The sequence below is a fragment of the Adiantum capillus-veneris genome, chromosome 4, assembly GCF_014529385.1.
Source record: "Adiantum capillus-veneris isolate H3 chromosome 4, ASM1452938v2, whole genome shotgun sequence".
Classification (NCBI taxonomy): Eukaryota; Viridiplantae; Streptophyta; class Polypodiopsida; order Polypodiales; family Pteridaceae; genus Adiantum; species Adiantum capillus-veneris.
In genome coordinates this window covers 16351755-16371793 of record NC_140934.1, presented here as the reverse complement: position 1 = coordinate 16371793, position 20039 = coordinate 16351755, and the positions used below count along the sequence as shown (strand labels likewise).

General features: G+C 48.8%; 1 protein-coding gene across 9 annotated transcripts in view; it reads right to left on the bottom strand.

The window, feature by feature from the left end:
* LOC147458778 (uncharacterized) overlaps nucleotides 1-20039 on the bottom strand; it is a 372832-nt gene that overhangs the window by 64312 nt on the left and 288481 nt on the right. For 8 of the 9 annotated variants that reach the window (XM_086510216.1, XM_086510214.1, XM_086510218.1 and 5 more), the window contains 2 exons: nucleotides 6438-6526; nucleotides 6227-6359 (listed from right to left, as the gene is read on the bottom strand). In XM_086510216.1, the coding sequence (XP_086366342.1) occupies nucleotides 6227-6359; nucleotides 6438-6526 (222 nt within the window). The remainder of the gene's footprint in view (nucleotides 1-6226; nucleotides 6360-6437; nucleotides 6527-20039) is intronic. The other variant, XM_086510215.1, reaches the window with a different exon arrangement.

Genomic DNA, 20039 nt, shown 5'->3' with positions numbered 1-20039 from the left:
GTGGCGATGGTTAGTTCTATTTTAGCAATTCGATTTCGAGGTGGTCCTCCGTCCCTGCAAGAATCATATCATGGCTGACCACCTCTCGCATTGAAACAAGAGAAGCAGCTAAAGGGATTGCGGACAACTTTCCAGATAGCAATCTCTTTAAGGTGGATACAACTCCGGAATGGTACGGCGATGTCTTGTATTTGCTATCCATTGGCATGTACCCAAAAAATGTATCTCCCATTGCAGAAGAGAAGATTGCTGTTGAAGTCTAGACCATTCACTCTGATTGGAGGCCAGCTCTACAAGTTGGAACAGAATGGTGTTTTCAGGCAGTGTGTCTCCCCCCATGAAGTTGAGTATATTCTTGAGGATGCCCACAATATTGCCACTGGTGGCCATTACCTTGGTCAAATCACCGCCCAAAAAATTCTATAGAGTGGTCTCTGGTGGCCCTATGTTCTTCGGGATGCAATGTCACATGTCAAAGTTTGTGATGTTTGTCAACGCTCTGGACCGAAACCAAGTAAGCAGTCTAACCGTCCTCTGCAGGTCTCCATGGCATAGTTGCCTTTTGAAAGATGGGGCTTAAAATTTGTGGGTCCAATTTCTCCCCCGGCCCAACCATGTATCTAAAGTATCTGCTTCTGGCTACAGATTATGCATCCAAGATTATGCATCCAAGTGGGCACAGGTACTACCAACCACTGACTAATTTCGACTTTGCTGGCCAACTATAAGATTTTTCATCGTAAATCTTGCGCCTAGCCAATGGACAGGCCAAGAGCACAAACAAGGTTCTTATCGCCCTCCTACAGATAGCATGTCATCTTTATCCGGCGTCATGGGCTCAAGCTATCCACGGAACCCTCTAGGAATACCGCACCTATTCCAAGCACAACCAATTATACACCATTTCAACTAGCCTTTGGCTTGGAAGCCATAGCTCCATTTGAATTCAACTCGAGTAGTGTAGCAAGAAAAAGGTGTCGTGCTCTCTAGAGTGGGTGCTCCTCGGTGTAGGATGCATGAAACCTCACTCCAATAGAAGAAACATCACACAGGAACATGAAATCAAACACAGAAGTGGAATTTGACTCAAGACACGACACAACTAAAAGTACAACTGTAGACTCCAGTCAATGGAACTCGACAAGCTGAAAGAACCTTACAACTCTGGTTGGAAGCACACACAGCTCCAAGCTAAGGACTCAGGGTACAATGGGGGTGTCGAGGCTCCAATGTGCAGGGAGAGTGCCAATGGCGTGCAGAACTCTAGACTCAGGACTCGAGACTAGACGCTAAACCATACAAAAGTAGATAATTCAAACCCAAACAGCTACGAATATATGCAACCATAAAGAGCCACCAACGGCTCACAAATATCTAATCCATCTAAGACTATCTCAAAACTGTGGTCGTGGTGGTCTGGCCCCGCATCCGATAGAACACCACCCGTATGCCTGCCATGTGTCACTGTCCAGGCAAAAGTCCGTCGAGTGTGGACTCAACACAACCCAACTGCAACTAACTGTCTGTCCAGTGCTTGCAACACTGTAGCCCTTCTACGGGTTGCCCGCCACAAAACCACTCACCGTCTCGGTGAGAATAACACTATGCTACAAAGAGAATCGAGAAGTTACTATATGTACAGAAGAAGACTGAGCAGAGCAGTGCGATCCTGTCACCCGAGAGAAAGAGTCGTCGCCACTGCTGCACCTGAAGTATCCGCCTCAGGGGGAGGAGCCATCAAATCGATGCGGGAGGCTGTTGTTGATGTGCTGTGCTGCTCTGGAGCTATCACTTGCTGTGCAACTGATGGGAGCATCAGGCCTGAAGTGTACTCAACTAACACAGCCATGTTGATGTGTACCAACAAGGCCGTCGCAAGGAATGCTCTGTGTCGCATATGTGGTAAGGAAATCGATGTATGAAACCTTGGCGGATAGTAGGTAAAGTGCTGAGGATGGCCGTATCTGACAAAAGTGTGTGTGGAGCGTCCCATGAAATGAGCAGAGCTACCCGGCTGTACATACCCAACAGGAGCCTGTACCTGTATCCCTTGGGCTTATATGTATGTTAATAACCCAAGCCAACATAGGAGCCGCAAAGCACTAAAAGCTAGACTGTACCGACTGCACCTAGGCTCGAAACCTCTTAGCCCGAGACTGCAAAGACGTGTAAAGAATCTGGTGAAATCCACAAGGTATTGTGTGGATCAGATAGTAGAGTCCTTCACAGTGGGAAAACATTGTGGGCAAACTTTTGTTCTCTGGCATCTCTAAGTAAAAAGTAATACTTAAAGACATTCCACAACCTTTATTCCACGCATAGTCTGGGTGATCAAAGTATAGCAACTCGTGACACACCTGAACTGTGGCATCTTTGGAAAGCTTGGAGTATGTGCGCGTGGCCGGTTTCAAAGATGGGAAGTTGGTCATTCCCAGTGCATGACCAATCATGGAAGGGGTTAGGTTGTGGCCCCACACTTTGGGAAAACTGTTCAAAATCTCCTGTACCATATCTCCAGGCACATCGGTGGGTAATTCTGCAGTGGCTAATGCACTCAGACCTAGTTGTTGCAATTGATCCTCAGAGAAGATATCCTTCAAAGAAGGATGAGGTAGCTCTAGGTGAAATTTTAATGTGAAAGGTGCTTGAATTTTAGATTTAGGAGGTCTCCTGATTGCATGACGTAAAACATTTTGTGTCCCTTTTCTGATGTTTTTGGGACCCACCTCTAGGCTGCTAGAAGGTTCTGATCTGGTTGTGAGCTGGAATACGGATCCACCATGTGAGAGGGTACTCTGTAACTCTCGTCATTCACTGGCTTCACTGGAAGTCATCTCAGTAACTCCATGGTTGCTGTGATCAGACTCCGCTTCCTCTGTAGAACTACTTTGTCTTTCCCTACGCGTAGGCTTTTTGTGTAGAACTTGTCGTCGTATTTACTGAGTACTACTTGAATAACCACTATGTGATGGACGCAATGAAAGTACACTCACCCAGCTGAATAGTGTTCTATACCACAAGAGTTTACATTCCAGGCGCAATCCCACAGAAGCATACATACACGAACGTGTAGGTACCTGCTGGCGCTTGCGCTATATTTGCTTTTGCGATAGCTGAGAAGAGAGGGAAGTACGATGAGGGTGTTCAGGTAGCTGGAAAAAACCTCCTATTGATCCATAAGTGTTTACACTCAGAGCCCAATTTGATGAGAAAGTTTGATTAGAGAGAATCCATTTTGAATGCCAAAAGTGAAAAGACGGGACAATACAAGGCAATACAACAAGGTAGTCCAATCGCATGGAAAGAATGAGCCGATTACAAGAAGTTTAGGAAATGTGGGGACACCGCTAGGCATGGCAAAGGCTGAGAGTATGCAAGAACATTATCATAACAAATATTCTGGTGAGAGGATAAGTGCAAGAAGAGAGAAAGGAGATGCTAGAGCTTATACTAGAGGTAGAAACAGCTACACATGGCAAAACAGCTCCAGATGGCTTACTAAGAGGGATAATAGCATTTGATTTGGGAGCCATTTACCAGCAGCAAGGGGACACCTTCCAAAGTCACTAACTAGACAGCTCCTTGTGGAAAAATCTCTTGTACCATGTATGGTCCTTGCCAAGCTTGGACCAACTACTTTGATTTTTTCTGATATCTAGCTTGATACAGTAGCAGTAGTAATCCTGTCATTATTTTTGTCTTACGAAGATGGCGATCAAGCCATGCTTTATGATGAAGCTGCTCTGCTTGCAACATGGACGAAGCTAACCTACGACTTTCATCCAACATGGAGAGACGAGATAGATTGGCAGAGGCAATATCTGCTGTGACACGGAGATTGCCCACACTAGAGGAGCTGGAGATGAATTCAGAAGGGGCGATTGCTTCTAACCCAAAGGCTAGTTGAAAAGGAGTGTAGCTCATAGTCGCTTTGTGGGAAGTTGCAATACGCCCAAATAGTACCGAGGATTGCTTGAGCCCAAGAAGCGAAATGCAGATAAAAAGCCTTGCGAAGTAGAGCAATGAGAACTTTGTTGGTGCTCCTGCCTGCCCATTTTCGCTAAGATAGTAAGAGCACGAACTTGCGATGGAAGATTTTGTAGTTGCCCAGCAGTGTGGTGATCAGATCATTGACGCGACCGGAGGTCCTCATTGCACTTCCTGCTTGCTCTGATTCCGTACCCCCTCATGTTCTTTGAGATCCAGGGAGTGGGTCGCCTACACAAGGTCTCAATAGAGGCTCCACAGCTTGCAGAGTGCTATTTTCAAAGGATACAAGTAGTGGGCATCTATGGGAGGACTTGTCATAGATCCTGACCCAACAGATCTTGAGACAGGCCACCAGCGGCTTTGGGCTTGGGAGAGCTGCCCTTTGGCACGTGTGCAGTGGGACCTTGGAGAATGGTTTTGGAGAGACCCTTCTCTTCAACCAATCACCCTGGAATCCCCTTCTTTCAATACACAGTTCGACTGGGGTGCCACATACGGGTAGCACAGAGAGAGGCTCGTCCTGCTGCAGGCACGAGGAGGGTCTCACAGCTGATTTCTTCTCAGGTTTTTGGGAGCAGTTGTGGGACTCCAGATAGTTGAGGAGAGTCACTTTGTTCTAGTGGCTTGTTGCACATAGACCTACAGCAGTCGGAGCTGGTTAGTACACAGTGGCTTTTCGGCAGCCTGTGCAGCTTGTGACTATTCTCTGGAGAGTTAGCGGGGAGTCGGCGTCACTATTTGTGGGACTACCCCATGGCACAACACGTTTGGCTTCGGGTTCTTCGGTTGATGCAAGCTCTTTCCACAACGTGACAATACACTTGGGGTGTTGCAGTCTGGTCCACCCTTACGGGCCCTGCACTCCATTTTAAACTAGCCCCCACGGAACAGTGAGAGAGAGGTTTGTTGAGAGCTCGTTTGTGGCCTAACACTGTGGTTCATTTGACGGGCCCGTTGCTTCCGCATCTTCGAGGCTCGCCCTGTCCCACCGGCGAGACTGTTCGTGACTTTTGGCTGGAGCTGATTCACACCGGGGGTCAATTCGAGAGCTTCAGAGCAGCTCCGACCGCATGCAGGAGCGCACAGAGGCTTTCTTGAGACTATGGCGCCTAGGGCCTTTCTTCATTTTGGTCCAAGCGGCACTACTGTCCACCTGTGTGGCTCTTTCCTCCTCCCATTTTGTGATTTAGCCCTCATTGTACATATTTTGTTTACTCACTCGGAGAGTCTCCCCTTGTTTTTGAGATAGCCCTCTCTAGTAGAGGCGGTTTGTAGCCCTGTGGACACTTTTATTAACTAATGGAAGGATCGATTTCTCGGCAAAAGAAAGTATGGTGCAGCACATGCAGTCACCCTAGGTACCCTCCTCAACTATTGACCAACTCGGCTTCATCGACCAGATATAAGAGTAGACCAACTTCAATAGTCAACCCACTTGGAGAGTTGTCTTGCTTGGGGAGTTGTCTTGCATGGACCGAGCTAGTGATCTGGACTGTACTTCTTGGAGGATTCAATTCTTGGATTATTCGTCCATCTTAACTAGTCAACTAGTCGACTAGGCTAGACACCCACCTTGGACTCATTAGTCCATCTTGACTAGTCAATTGGTCGACCAGGCTAGACACCTAGCTTGGCCTCGTTAGTCCACCAGCCTGGGCAAGCGAACTAGAGCAGACGACAAGCATGAGTGAGACTCTGGTACAGGTACCACTAGGTATGGCAAAATTGAGAGCATGCCTAGTAGACATTTGTATTGGTGGTCAAGTGCGTCAAATGGGTACCCTCAGAGCAACATGCTCCAAGGTCCATGGAGAGGTTAAATATGATACATAAAGTATCACAAAACATTGTATGCGCTTGGACCTTAATTTTGAACCATAAAATACGGACGGAACCTGTATATATGTGTAACATGTGACTCCATGGCATGTGTGTGAGTCTGTGTGTATGTATTGCATTTTGGCTGAATATAGATTCTCACAAACATACTACAATCCTCATACTTTCATAGAATGCAGAATAGAACTTTAGAAGTCAAAATTTTCTTGCAAAAGTAGTCAGGTTGCCAGTAATACATTAAAAAAAAAAACATTTTTTCATTGTCATGACATCCTCAAGAGCTTAAAGGGGAACCCAAGGGCCTGACCATTCCACATACAACTCTATAGATTCAAAATTTCAAGGCCATTTTCCCAGGGTCTGAAAAGAACTTGCAGAACTTATGAAAAGAAATGACCTGCCCAAAACCTTTGAACTCTTTCAAGCATTGCCCATTGTTGAAATTCCACATGCTCAAGCGTCCATCTTGTCCTCCAACAATCAATCTTCTTCCAGAGAAATCAAAAGACATTGTGGACATCTTTGTTCTTCTTTCATGCATTCAAAGAGAAATCTGTAAGCTCCAAAGTAAAGTTATGCTTGTAGAACCACTTCTGCAGAAGAATTACTTTCTTGTGTCAGAGAAAGAAAATGCTTTGCCTCCGGTTTCAATATCCCATATTGTAATCATTGAATCGATCTCCTCTCCAACAACCACCTAAAAGAAAAAAAAAAGCATTTTAAAGGTCACAAAAGATTGTAAGGTTGTTTTAACCCATAGGCAAAAAGATAAAAAATCTTTGCAATTTTTCTCATGGCTCACTACATTAAGGATTTTGATGCCTCAGAGGCCCACAATTGACAAGTTGCGTTTTCAAAACTAGATCTTTATTTTGGATGCAAGTTGCATGCAATCTCTTTCCTCTTCCCTGTCTCATGATTACTTAAATTTGTGATTGATTATATTGGCAGGATTGCCGTTCAAGTTCTGCAAGTAGATGTAGTTAAAGCTTTTGTTACGATTAAATCGGTTGACATTTGTGAGGTTATGTGTGTGAGAAAGCTGCTCTGTGAGTGCTTGATTTGGGCAATAGCTACACATCCCCAGCTAAAGTATTTGAAAGTAATAATGAAGTGGCATTTTTGCAAAAATCTGACGGTAGATTCTTTTTGGCTTCGCTCCATAAAGGAATCCTTATAATCTCATCTGCCCTCTTTCAGCTCGTTGGCAGGTTTTCCAACACCTAATATCCTCAGCATGTTCCCTTCCCCCACTTCTCCCTCCACACATTTTTTTTCCGTAAATATTGATTGAATTTACAAGTGGGAAACCTCAAACCGAGGAAAACCCACGATAATTAGGAGGTACAAAAGACAAAGCACCATGAGGCTCTGAAAACTAGAAACAATCAAAGTAAATTTGGATATACCTGCTCGCTGAAGCACCCTGTACCTGCTTCCCCTCCCTCCCCCGGCGCAACCCCAACCCCCCCCCCCCCCCCCCTTCTCTCCCCCACTTTCTCCCTTGCCCCCCGTGCACCTCTCCCCCCCTCGCTGCCCGCTGCTTCTTCGCCTTTTCACCCCCTTCGTCCGCGCTAACCTTAGCCGCCTCGCCATCGCCATTGACTTTTGCCTCGCCTAGACTACACTCTAGCTTCAAACTCTGATGGAGACTCCTCCCGCTCCACCTCACAGGGACTTGGATGCAGCCCCCGAGGAGACCCCCATCAGGCTTTTTCTTTCGCCAGAAGAGGAAGAGAGCCTCGCAGTAGAGGTGGAGCGGCTTCAGGCCCACTCCACCATCTGCTGGATTGTTGGCACCCGCCACAGGAGTGGGGAGATCAGAGACCTTCTACAGGCCCTGCCTTCTTGCAGACATAGGCAAGATCTTAGACGTACAGCTCCTAGGCCGCGAACACTACCAGATTGAGTTCGAGTCTGCACAGAGCATTGCCCAGGTGATAGCTATGAGCCCTCTGGACATCAAGGAGGCTCGGGCTTTCTTCCACCACCGGGAGCATGCATTTGACCCAGCAGTTTCCGCAAAGAGAGGCGAGCGCCTCTTCCATGTTACTGTTTGCTTTCTTGGCTTCAGACGAGAGTATCTTACCCTTCTCTATAGGATTGGATCCCTGGTGGGATTGGTTCTCGAGTCTGGCCCCACAGTAGCTTCAGTGGTGGCCAGAGCTGCAGGGTTGCCTTCAGTTAGAGTGCTTGTCCCAGATGTTTCCTCTCTGCCGAAGGCCATTCAGCTGCCTTTGGTAGAATGGGGTTGAATTGATTAGAGGGTTGAGTATTCAGGGTCCCCGAACCAGTTCTTTATTTGCTGGCAGGCTGGCCATCTAGCCAAGGCCTGCCCACGCAGCAAATCTCACCTCCAGCCTCAACAGCAGACATCAGCAGCACCTCAGCTAGCGCAGCCGCAGGCCATTGGCGACACCTCCCAGACCACCGAGGCCTCTACGTGGCAGCCCGGGCAGCGGCGCCGCAGAGGGAGACAACCTTAGTAGCCTGCTGCTAGACAAACTCAGCAGCCCACTCAAGCTCAGCAGCATTGGGTTCCCATGAGGAACTATCTTGATCCTTTACAACAGGAGCCTATTGGTCCAGCCGAGGACCAGGAGATGTCAATCCCCCCTCCTGCCTCTCCCCCTCCCCTCCCTCCCCCTTCCCCCCCCCCCCTTCTCTTCAGCACCTCCCGCTCCCGCCCCCGTTCCACCTCCTCCACCTCCTCCTCCGTCTCCTTCGTCCCCTCCGCCGGCTTCAACATTCTCTTGGCACTCGCCCTCAGTGAGACGCTCACTGGGTAGTGAGTTTGCTCGCCGCCCACCAGAGAGGGCGACCATACTGATCCGTGCCTCCCGCCTCACATCTATTCCCTGCCGGTTGGTCAATTTCAACATGTGTCCACGCTCTGCCGCCTTCAATTACTCCTTCATGCGCTTATTTGGAGTTGATAGCCCCTGCGAGCCAACACCTATCAGAGTTCACGTAGTGGTACTCCCAGCACGGGGAGAGGAGGCCCTTAACTCGTCAGTGGCCTTTGCTTTCCCGCTTTGTGGTTCTAGCTACAGAGAGTGGACTCTGGACAGTGCCATCGAGACTCTTCACACACAGGCAGTGGAGTTCTCACATCATGTTAGCGATTTGGAGATCACTGATGTGCTAGACCGGTTTTGGGTTCTGGCACACTTCTTGGTCACCGGGAGCGTGAATTCCGCAGGGGTTCGTCACTTAGTAGTTTGCATAGTGGCAAACCTCGCACGGGATCCCAGCTATGTATGCATTCATGAGGACACGCTCTCGGAGGATGAAGCAGTAGCCATGGGCCACAGACATTGGCTTGTTGTTCGTAGTGCTTGTGGAGCACAGGGTGGGCAGATTTGCAGTCGGTTGGATGGAGACTACTCCCCGTCCAAGCCGGTTGCGAAAGTTCGTCGTACGGCTGAGACAATATCTACTTCTAGCAGTCACCCATGAGGATCATCTCATGGAATGTGCAGGGCCTGCGAGGCTCACACTATATGCGCTACAGAGGTCGGCTTTGTCAGGAGCTTCCTGGTAGGAGGCAGTATTGATATCTTGATGCTACAGGAGCACCATTTGAGCGAGAGCAGGTTTCTTATCCTCAATGGGGAGGGAGTGATAGATTAAATTCAGCAGTTGAGGCCTATCATGATTCTCAACACAGTTTACAAGGTCTTAGCCAAGGCCTTGAGTTTTGAGGATCCAGCCCTTCCTAGGGGATTTGATTCATGCTACACAGACTAGATTTGTCAAGGAGCGCAGCATCCTTGACAACATCTTTACCTTTTGGGAGGCTACCGTGCTGGCTAAACTTCTGCGAGAGAACTTGGTTGTTCTCCTTCTTTATTTTGAGAAGGCGCATGATCGGGTTGATTGGGGATTTGGAGGGGACTATGCTTCGCATGGGTCTTGAGGCTGGTTGGATACTGGGAATTTTTGCCCTGTACTCTACAGCACGGAGTCAGGTTTTGATGGCAGGAGGACGTGGTCCTATTTTTGAGCTGACTAGATTAGGGCAGGGATGTCCCTTTGCACCTTTCCTCTTCCTTTTCTTTGCAGAGGCCTTGAGCATGTATTTGACTACTGAGGAGGTTGGGCTGCATGGTATACAGCTTCCAGTTAGAGGAGAGGACTTGCTGGACTCTGAGTTTGCTGATGACACTGGGTTACTCTTGCATGGCGAGGAGGCCTAATACAGCGTGCAAAGCAGTCGCTTCAGGTTTTTTGCGTGGCATCAGGGCCGCTGATCAATTGGCGCAAGACAGCGGCCCTTTGAATCAGCAGCTCCCCCACTCCAGCATGAAGTCCTGACCTTGGTTTTAGATGGATTCCGCCTGGCACTGCAATGTGATATTTGGGATGTTAGGTTGGCCTGGATTTGTCACCTGAGCAGCAGATTTCCCCCTCTTCTTCTGAGCATTTGGAAGAAGCTACTCTATTGGAGCACCGCTCAACTTTCTTTAGCTGGGAAGGTTGTGGTGAAAAATCAGGTTCTCTTGGCGACTATGTGGTATATCACCTCCTGCTTGATTTTTTCTAGTTCTTGTATTAGCCAGATTTAGCGGCTGATCAGGAACTTCCTTTGATCTCAGCGTGATGGACAGCCCACCCAGGTGAAGGTAGACCTGCTAGGGAAGCTTATTGTACGAGGACTCCTTCCTGGCTCCGAGCCGTGGAAGGAGCTTCTCTTTCAGAGGATTCAAGCTCGAGCTCCCCCAGTAGGTGGCACATGGGCCCCAGAGATCAGGTGGATATTCACAGAGACAGTGGGACCCAGAAGAGTGGATATGGCATGATCCTTACGAGCCGGATGCCCCTGGCATTGATTTTTTCCAGTACACTGTCAGATTAGGCCGGCACATCTTGACAGCGAGGCGTTCAGCTATTCAAGCAGCAGAAGAGCACTGGTGATTACACGGGTTGACTCAAGAGTTCCTAGCAAATTTTTGGACCCGGCTCTGGGCTAGTCGCCAGGCTCGCAGGATATCTACATTCCAGTGGCTAGTTGCTCACACGGGCTCTGAAGTGGGTAGCTGGCTGGTCTACAATGGCTTGCCTCCGGCGTGCATCTGCTGCGGACATCAGCTAGAGACACAACATCATTGCTTGTGGGACTGTCCACGGGCACAACAGATTTGGCTTCGAATTCTTCGTATCATGGCCCCTCTCTCACCGGAGGGGGCGTACACATGGGGAGCGGCAGCTTGGTCCACCACCACAAGGCCAGCCCTGAGCTACGAGACGGAGCCCACAAGCTACGCCATTCACTTCACTCGGGGACAGCCTTGCCAGTGCCATTATCTCGACTTTACGACAATGGTATGGACATAGGAGAGGGACCTGCACTGGAAGTTTTTGAGTAGCCTTACAATCTGATTCATTTGGAAAGCTAGATGCTTCAGAGCTTTCGAGGGACGTTTGGAGCTCCTAGGAGAGACAGTTTGAGCTATTTGGCAATCTGATTCATTTGGAAAGCTAGATGCTTCAGAGCTTTCGAGGGACGTTTGGAGCTCCTAGGAGAGACACTTTGAGCTATTTGGCAGGAGATCATACACACATCTGAGCCTCGACACCCCCATTGTACCTGTGAGTCCAGGGCTGGAGCTGAGTGTGCTGCCATGCCAGAGTCTGTATCAGTCTTTGAGATAGTCGAGTCATATGTTCTGGTCTGCTGTTGTGTCTTTGCGAGCTCTGTTGACGTCTATTGTTTCCTTTCTGTTCAGTCTGTTTGAGGGAGTTTCAATCTGTTTGAGTGAGATTGTCACACATATTGCACTGAGGACCACCCACTGTAGAGAGCACGACACATTATCCGTGCTACAGGTGCTCTCATTTTGGTGATCACGGTGGGACCTCAAAGGAAGTCTCACTCTTGTGGAGATAAAATCGTGAAGCTAATCGGTTGTTACCTGGCTCCGCACACTTGCTTACACTGTGTAGATAGTTTACAAGTCTGGTCCTCCCAAGTCCTAGTCCTCTTCCCTGGTCCTTGGTCTTTGGTCCTGGTCTAGTCCTCGCCCTAGTCCAGCCCTCCTCGTCCTGCTAGCTAGGTGGTCTAGTCACTATCCTTACTTGTTCCGTGTTAGACCTGTGTTGTTCACTGCATGACACATACAAGGCGGTCAGTTGAGCGTCAAAGCGCACTACTGAGCCCTCTGAAGCACTATAACAGAAGACGCTCTGTGGTATCTAGTAGAAGTCCATTCACCTCATCAACCATACCTCCACATACGACATCCCCCATTCCTTCATCTCCCATTCCTTCATTCCCCATTCCTTCATCTGGTTCCACATCTTCCAGATCACCTTTTCCAGTAAAGCTCTCTCCTATTCTGCTACAGCAGGCTATTGAGCAACAGGCTCAACAAGGGGCCATGGAGGCGTTGGCTAGTGTGTTGGCCAAGGTAAACATCAAGTTCCCCACCTTCAAAGGACTCTCCTCGGAAGATGCGGACGACCATGCACGGAGGTTCGTATCTCTCTGTAGAGGACGTGGTCTTAAGAGGGAAGATGCTTATCTGGTACTTTTTCCATCCACCTTGGACGGCTTAGCAGATAAATGGTACAGCCAGTTTGTAGAGAATCATTTTGCAACTTGGGCAGACTTAAGACAACAGTTCTGTGTAGCTTTCAGGCCAGGCGACTACCAAGAGAAAGTGTTGGATGAGTTGGCCAACATGGTGCTCTAGCTAGAGGAGACTTTTGCAGAGCTTATGACCAAAACCAAGTCTCTGGTTGCCAAGCTTCCCCAGAAACCTGGTGAATTCATGGTTAAGATGTGGGTGGAGAAGGCGCCTCCAAAAACCTCTCAGCAAAAACTCCGGGAGAGCCTCCGACCTGACGCCACTCTGGAGGAATTCATCGCAGCTGCTACTAGAATAGAGGGGGCTAGGAAGCTGTTCAACAACTCTCCTCACATAGATACTCCCTCTGTGTTCTCAAAAGGTAGTCCTGCTGATCCTTTGACTTCCTTGCGCAGGGAACTCGAAGCCCTCAAACTACAACGCGTCCTCCAAGAAGAGAAATCAATCTCTCTGAGACAAGAGAAAACATCGCACCTTGAGGCTTTGGATCAAATCAAGAGAGAACTAGAAGAGCTTCGGTCTCAGCAGGAGACTAAAGCTATGGTATGGTGCAGCTCTTGTCGCTCTCCTGGACATCCTGCACAGGACTGTCCCCTTCGGGCTTATTGCCACTTCTGCGAAAAACCTGGGCACGAAGATAAGGATTGTTACTTTATCAAAGGATTGCGGCAAATACAACAAAATCTAGGTCTTTCTCTCCAACAAGGGCTAGCACTTGCATCCAACATGGTCTCACCCTACGGCCATCAAAACCCGTTGCCTCCTCTGCTGACAACACCCCCTATGCAGCAAGGTATGCACAACAACTTTGCACCCCACAACTTTTATCATGCCAGTACTCCCTCAGTTCCCCAAAGCTTCTACACCTCAGCCTCCAGCACCATGCAACAACAAGAGCAGCGACCACCTCGTCCCCATTTCGTCCGTCTAATCGGCCAATCCTATGCTACAGATGCGGTGAATATGAGCATTACCAAAGTAAGTGTCCTTTACCTGAAGGGTCTCCTCCTTGCAGACATTGTCCGGAGTCTAAGGACCACTACAGTAAAGATTGTCCCAAACAAAGGGAATCCTCATCTTCAGGCCCAAATCAAGATCAGCAAGAGTTTACATTCCCGAAAATCAATCTAATCACAGTGAACACCACCCCTCAGCCAGCACCTGCTATACATACAGTTCAGCCACAACAAGCAGCAGAGCCTACAAGGGTGCTCACTCGAGCACAAAGAGCAACCCTGGGTTTAAGTTTGCCAACGGGACCATCCGGTCCAACCCTTCCGCAACTTGTTCAAAATGTCGCACCTGTAAGTGGTGCAAAGAATAGGCCAATCTCTATGCTTTTGGACATTGATGGAGCCTTTTTGACAGCAGTAGCTGACTTGCAACAATTCAAAGTTCTCGAGGAGGCCGAGGTTGTAGGAGCTAGGCCCACAGCGGAAGCAATCTTGAAGAACACCTTTCAGCAAGTGTCTCTTTATGAGATGCTCCGGCTAGATGCAACCCTTAGAAGTGACACCCTCTCAATAATTCAGTCTTTGTACCCTGGTACAGGGCCTAGTGGCGGGCACCTACCTGTGCAGCCCTTGGAGTCCTACATGATTTCATATCCAGCTACTCCCCTCACCGACTATAAAAGTCCATGTCTTACTGTATCTATTCTTGGGCAGTCATTCTCAGGCGTCATAGTGGATGGTGGGTCTGGAATCAATCTAATGCCCGAATTTACCATGTCAGCCTTAGGTCTGCAGCCTACTCGCCCTACTCCATTCACCGTTACATTGGCAGACCAGAGGACAGTCTATCCTGTGGGCATAGTAGAGAAGGTGACTTTGAAGGTACAAGACTTCACATTTAGCTTGGATTTTGTGGTGGTCAGTCTTTCTTAGGTGGAGGGAGGATTCCCGTTGCTGATTGGTAGACCATGGTTGCGGCATACTAAGGCACTTCATGATTGGGGAAACAACGCCATGTGGGATACACACTCCCGGCTCCGAAATGCAACCAATCCGACTGGAAGGAGGGATGGATCCAGTGGCTCATCACAGCTCATTGTCAGTACAGTCCAATCCCGACCCTGAGCAGCCCATCCCACCTAACGGGTCTGACGAGAACCTGCTACAGTGGTTGGAAGCTACCACATTGATGCCATGCTACATGGTCTCTATTCAAAACTCACCTGTGCCGCCAGTAACACTCTCTCTCAAACTCCTCAGGAGGACACAGATGTCCAAAGTCCTACAGCGGACAGTACAACAATCGAAGAAGTAAGTGTGTCAGCCCCAAATTCTCATGCTTCGAATGACCCGCCGATGGAAGCCCTCGGTCTTGGGGAACCTATAACACATCACCGAAGGGGAAAGAAATATCCTCTGCATGCACTCGCCAAAGATTTCCCCCTTCCTGGAGCATCTCCCAAGTCGGACCCCCTACAAAAGCACTTTGTCATGTCTGCATCTGAAGATTTACCCTTCGAGGAGCTCCCACAGGGATGGTTACAAGAAGAGTATGCCAATCGATCAAACACCTGCACATGATGTCTTGAAGCTCCAAGAGGCAGCTCACCTCTCATCTTCAGAAGCACCCTCTCCAGCTACACGCCCGGACCCGGTCAGAGAAGTCAACCTGGGAGATCCTGACAACCCTCAGCACGTACTGATAGCAGCTTGGTTATGGGAGCATGGTTATGGGAGCATCCCGCATTACTCAATCAGGTAGTCTCTTTCATACACTCTTTTAAAGATGTTTTTGCTTGGTCCTACAAGGATTTAGAGGGGATTCCACCAGAATTGGGTGTCCACACTATACCTCTGGTTGAAGGGGCTAAAGCTGTAAGAGGCCGAGCTTACAAGCTCAACCCGAAGTATGCTGAGGTGGTCAAGGCAGAGTTAAAAAAAATGCAAGAGGCCTGCAGGGATCATTGTACCTGTGGAGCACTCTGAGTGGTTATCACCCATGGTGATAGCGCCTAAGAAGCAGTCCAACAAAATCTGTGTGTGCGTAGATTACCGTGCTCTGAATAAGGTAACTATCCCAGATGGTTTCCCAACACCTTTCACTGAGCGTGTGCTCGAAGATGTAGCAGGGCATGTATTGTACAGTTTCATGGATGGGTTTAGTGGATACAATCAGTTGGGCATCCATCCAGGTGATCAGCTGAAAACAGCCTTTGTGACTCCCTGGGGTATTTTTATATACACTCGAATGTCTTTTGGGTTTAAAAATGCCCCACCTTCTTTCAATAGGGCGGTATATCTCATTTTTTGTCCTCTGCTTACGGATCATCTTCGCATCTTCATGGACGATTTTTCGACCTTCTCAGGTGCTCAATGTTCAACCCCAGTGGAAAACCTAGAGGAACACCTCGCTCAACTCTCTGCTGTCTTCCTTAGGTGCAGAGAGGCACGCCTAAAGCTAAATCCTAACAAATGTCATTTTTTGGTTACTGAAGGCACACTTCTAGGCCATGTGGTGTCTGCTAAAGGTTTAGTGCCTGACCCAGAGAAGATTGTGGCAATCTTAAGGTTACCACCTCCCATCAACCCAAAAGGGGTACAGAGCTTTGTAGGCCACACAGGTTATCATCGCAGGTTTATACGCATGTATGCACAGGTGGCTCAACCCCTAACCCGCCTAACCAGTGCTGCTGTTCCCTTTCAATGGTCAAAGGCAGAGGCTGAAGCATTTGCATACCTTAAAAAACGCCTCACTGAAGCGCCTATCTTAGTAGCTCCCGATTGGTCTCTCATCTTTCATGTGCATACAGATGCTAGTCAACTCGCTGTGGGTGCGGTGCTGACTCAACCTAGAAAGGAGTATAACCTGGATCGCCCTGTTCACTATGCGAGTCGCCTACTCACCAAGGCAGAGTGCAACTATAGCACCACAGAAAGGGAAGGTTTAGCTATTGTGTATGCTCTGCAAAAATTTCGGCACTACTTAATAGGGGTCCACTTCACAGTTATTACTGATCACCATGCCTTGCGATATCTACTCAACAAGCCGTAGGTTGCAGGTAGAGTATGGCGATGGCTACTCTTATTTCAAGAGTTCGATTTCGAAGTGGTACTTAGGCCCGGCAAACATCATGTCCTTGCCTACCACCTTTCTCGCGTTCACACTGGTGAAGAAGCAACAGGGGTTGCTGACGACTTTCCTGATAGCAGTCTCTTTAAGGTGGATACCACTTTGGAATGGTACGGCGATGTTTTGCATCTGCTTTCTACTGGCCTCTACCCAGAGAATGCTTCTCCCTTGCAGAAGAGACGCCTGTTGCTGAAGTCTAGGCCTTTCACTCTCATTGGGGGCCAGCTATACAAATCAGGGCAGGATGGTGTTATGAGGCAGTGTGTCTCTCCTCATGAAGTCGAGTATATTTTAGAGGATGCCCATAGTGGTCCCACTGGTGGCCATTACCCTGGTCATATTACTGCACAGAAGATTCTCCAGTGTGGCTTATGGTGGCTCTATATTTTTCGCGATGCAATTGCCTATGTAAAGGTATGCGATGTATGTCAGCGCTGTGGCCCTAAACCGAGCAAATAGTCAAACCGTCCTCTGCAGGTCTCTATGGCATGGCAACCCTTTGAGAGATGGGGCATAGATTTTGTAGGTCCAATTACTCCCTCTGCCCAACCTGGCAATCGGAAGTATCTCTTGGTGGCTACAGACTACGCAACAAAGTGGGCAGAGGTACTTGCAACAACGGACTGCACTGGCACTACGGTAGTCAAGTTTCTCTATGAAAATATTTTGTGCAGGTTTGGATGTCCCTTGGAAATCACAAGTGACAGGGGGAGTCACTTTGTGAATGAAACAATTTCTACCTTGCTGGCCAACTACAAGATTTTTCACCAAAAATCTTGTTCCTATTACCCTAGAGCAAACGGGCAGGCAGAGAGCACTAATAAGGTTCTGATAGCACTCCTGCGGAAAGCATGTCATCTTCATCTCTCGACTTGGACTCAAGCTATCCACGGTACACTTTGGGCATATCGAACTTCTTTCAAAGCCACAACCAATCACACCCCATTTCAATTGGCTTTCGGTTTGGAAGCTATAGCACCTTTCGAATTCAACTCAGGATCCGCGCGAGTGGACAGTCTTCGTGCCAATGGAAATTTGGGTTGGCATCTGTCTCTCGTCTTTTCCTTTTGGAGGAAAGCCGAGGTTTGGCTTCACTGGCTCTAGAGGCAGAGCAGATTCGTCATAAAGCCTGGCATGATCGCCATCTCAGAAAACCGCAAATAAAGCAAGGAGCACTGGTGCTACTTTATCAGGCCAAGTTTATGAAAAAAGCAAAGAAGTTGGTCCCAGCATGGCAAGGACCATATAAGATGATGGAGATTCTACCCCACGGAGCTGTACAATTAGCCACTCTCGAAGGATTTCCGCTTCCTTTAGTCAATGGATCTCGGATCAAATGCTATCATGCTTAAGCTGCCCCTCAAGGGTCTAACCAAGCTACCATCAAATGTTGAGCTTCGCCGATTGCTGAACCTTTCAATAACCAAATCACCCTTCCATTAAACAGCTCTCTTCTGCAGACTCTGTTAAGCTCAATAGGTTTGATTCTAAATTGGATCAACTCTATCCTTCACTCTCTGTCTTTCTTGGGCATAACCTAATCTCCTCAATCTCGACTCAATTCCTTTTCTTAGCTTTTGCCTCTCAAGTGAAACTCACTTCTTTGATATGCATAAATGCCTCTGTATCTTTGAGTGGGGTAGTTATTTATGAAATGATTCGCGTTTTATCTGCCACTTCTGAGTACCTCGAGTTTATCAATGCTTTCTATTAATTTGGTCGTAGCTAAATCTTTAAGGTCTCTGGGATAGTTTCCTACGTGTTAAAACTCCCTCCTTATTTTTCTTATTTTTCTACCCTAGACTTTGTCTCTCCTCTCAACCCCCTCCCCAAGCCCTAATGCTAGCCCTAGCGCTTTCCTGCTCTCCTCGCCTCTGCCCCTTACTCTTGCCCTCGCCCTAGTTTTGGCGTGCCTCACCCTTTCCCATCCCCTCGCCCTCGCCCTAGCCCTAGCCATACCCTTCCCCCTTTCCCCTCGCCCTCGCCCTAACCCTTCCACCTCGCCCTCGCCCTCGCCCTCGCCCTCGCCCTCGCCCTTTCCCATCCCCTTCCCCCTCACCCTCGCCCTAACCCTCCCCTCGCCCTTTCCCATCCCCTTCCCCCTTGCCCTCGCCCTTGTGCATCCCCTTAGCCCTCGCCCTCGCCCTCACTCTTTCCCTCCCCCTTCCCCCTCGCCCTCGCCCTAACCCTTCCCCTCACCCTCGCCCTCGCCCTCGCCCTTTCCCATCCCCTTCCCCCTCGCCCTCGCCCTACCCTCCCCTTCCCCCTCGCCCCTAGCCCTTTCCCATCACCTCGCCCCTAGCCCCCTAGCCCCTGCCCTATCCCTCCCCTCGCCATTGCCCCTTATCCCTAGCCCCTCACCCCTAGCCCTAGCTTTCCCCCTCGCCCTCTCGACCTCACCCCCTTACCCCTAGCCCCCCTCACCCTCTCGCCCTCGCCTTGTTCCTCCCCCTCGTCTTGGTCCTCCCCTTTGCCTCGCCCTCGCCCTTCAACCCCTCAAGCCCTCGCCCTCCTCCAACCTCGCCTCCTGGCTTGCGCAAAAAGCAATCAAGGACAAAACAAAAGCATAAACCAGAAAATCACATTTAAAAAAAAAGCGAAATCAACTGGAAAGCGAAGCTATACTTACCTGCCTTTAGCTTCAACTTAAAAGTAAATCAGCCTCAACTTCTTCATATCAGAAGCGACAAGAATAATCTGGACTCCACATTCTTCCCATCGCCAGGTGCCTCCGAAGATCCTGCGCCCTGCTACTCCAATTTCTCACTGGAAGTCCCCGCACAGTTTAGTAAGATGGTTCGTACTCAGAATAGAGAAAAGCATCTGCAATCACAGGAAGAGTCCTCTGCCTCTGGGGATAGCTCTGACAGTAAATCAGACTATACTCCTAGTTGAGAGCAGATTTCAGTGGAATCTTCAGAGGAAGATTCACCCCAGTCAGTCACTGCTGACAGAGTCACCACACTCCAGGTGCCTCGCCCGTCTGGTGCCCCGTCCAAGGTACCTTTAATAATGATATATCACTTACAGGCTCCGAATCAAGCACTCAAGGATGTGTTCTCTCAGCAACAAATGATACACTTGGGTCTTCAAATTTTGGCTCAGGCCGATTTGTCCTGCAATATCTCTTCTGCCAAGCTAACTTTCCTCTTGCTCAGTTTTCCAAAGCTGAATGGTACTACACTTACAGTGGAGGATATCGGACAGGCTATGGGAATATTGACTGTGCTGGCTCTTCTGCCCGCAACAAAAACCTTCTCTAATCTCTCACTAGAAGAAACTGCAAATGCTTGTCAGGAACTTTTGCTGGACTCACATCCAGACTATCACAGGAGTCAGCAACTGTATTCAGTGTTACAGTATTATTTTTTACTGCGCGCACCGGAAAGAACGGGGGTTCCATCTTCTCCGGGTTCTCCAGCAATATGCGATGCTTTTTTTTGTTTCTACCACTGCCTGCCGTATCCATTTCACCATCTGCTGTTTAAAGCGCTCCAGGACAAGGCAAAGCGTTTTCGGACTCAGCGTAAAGGGAAA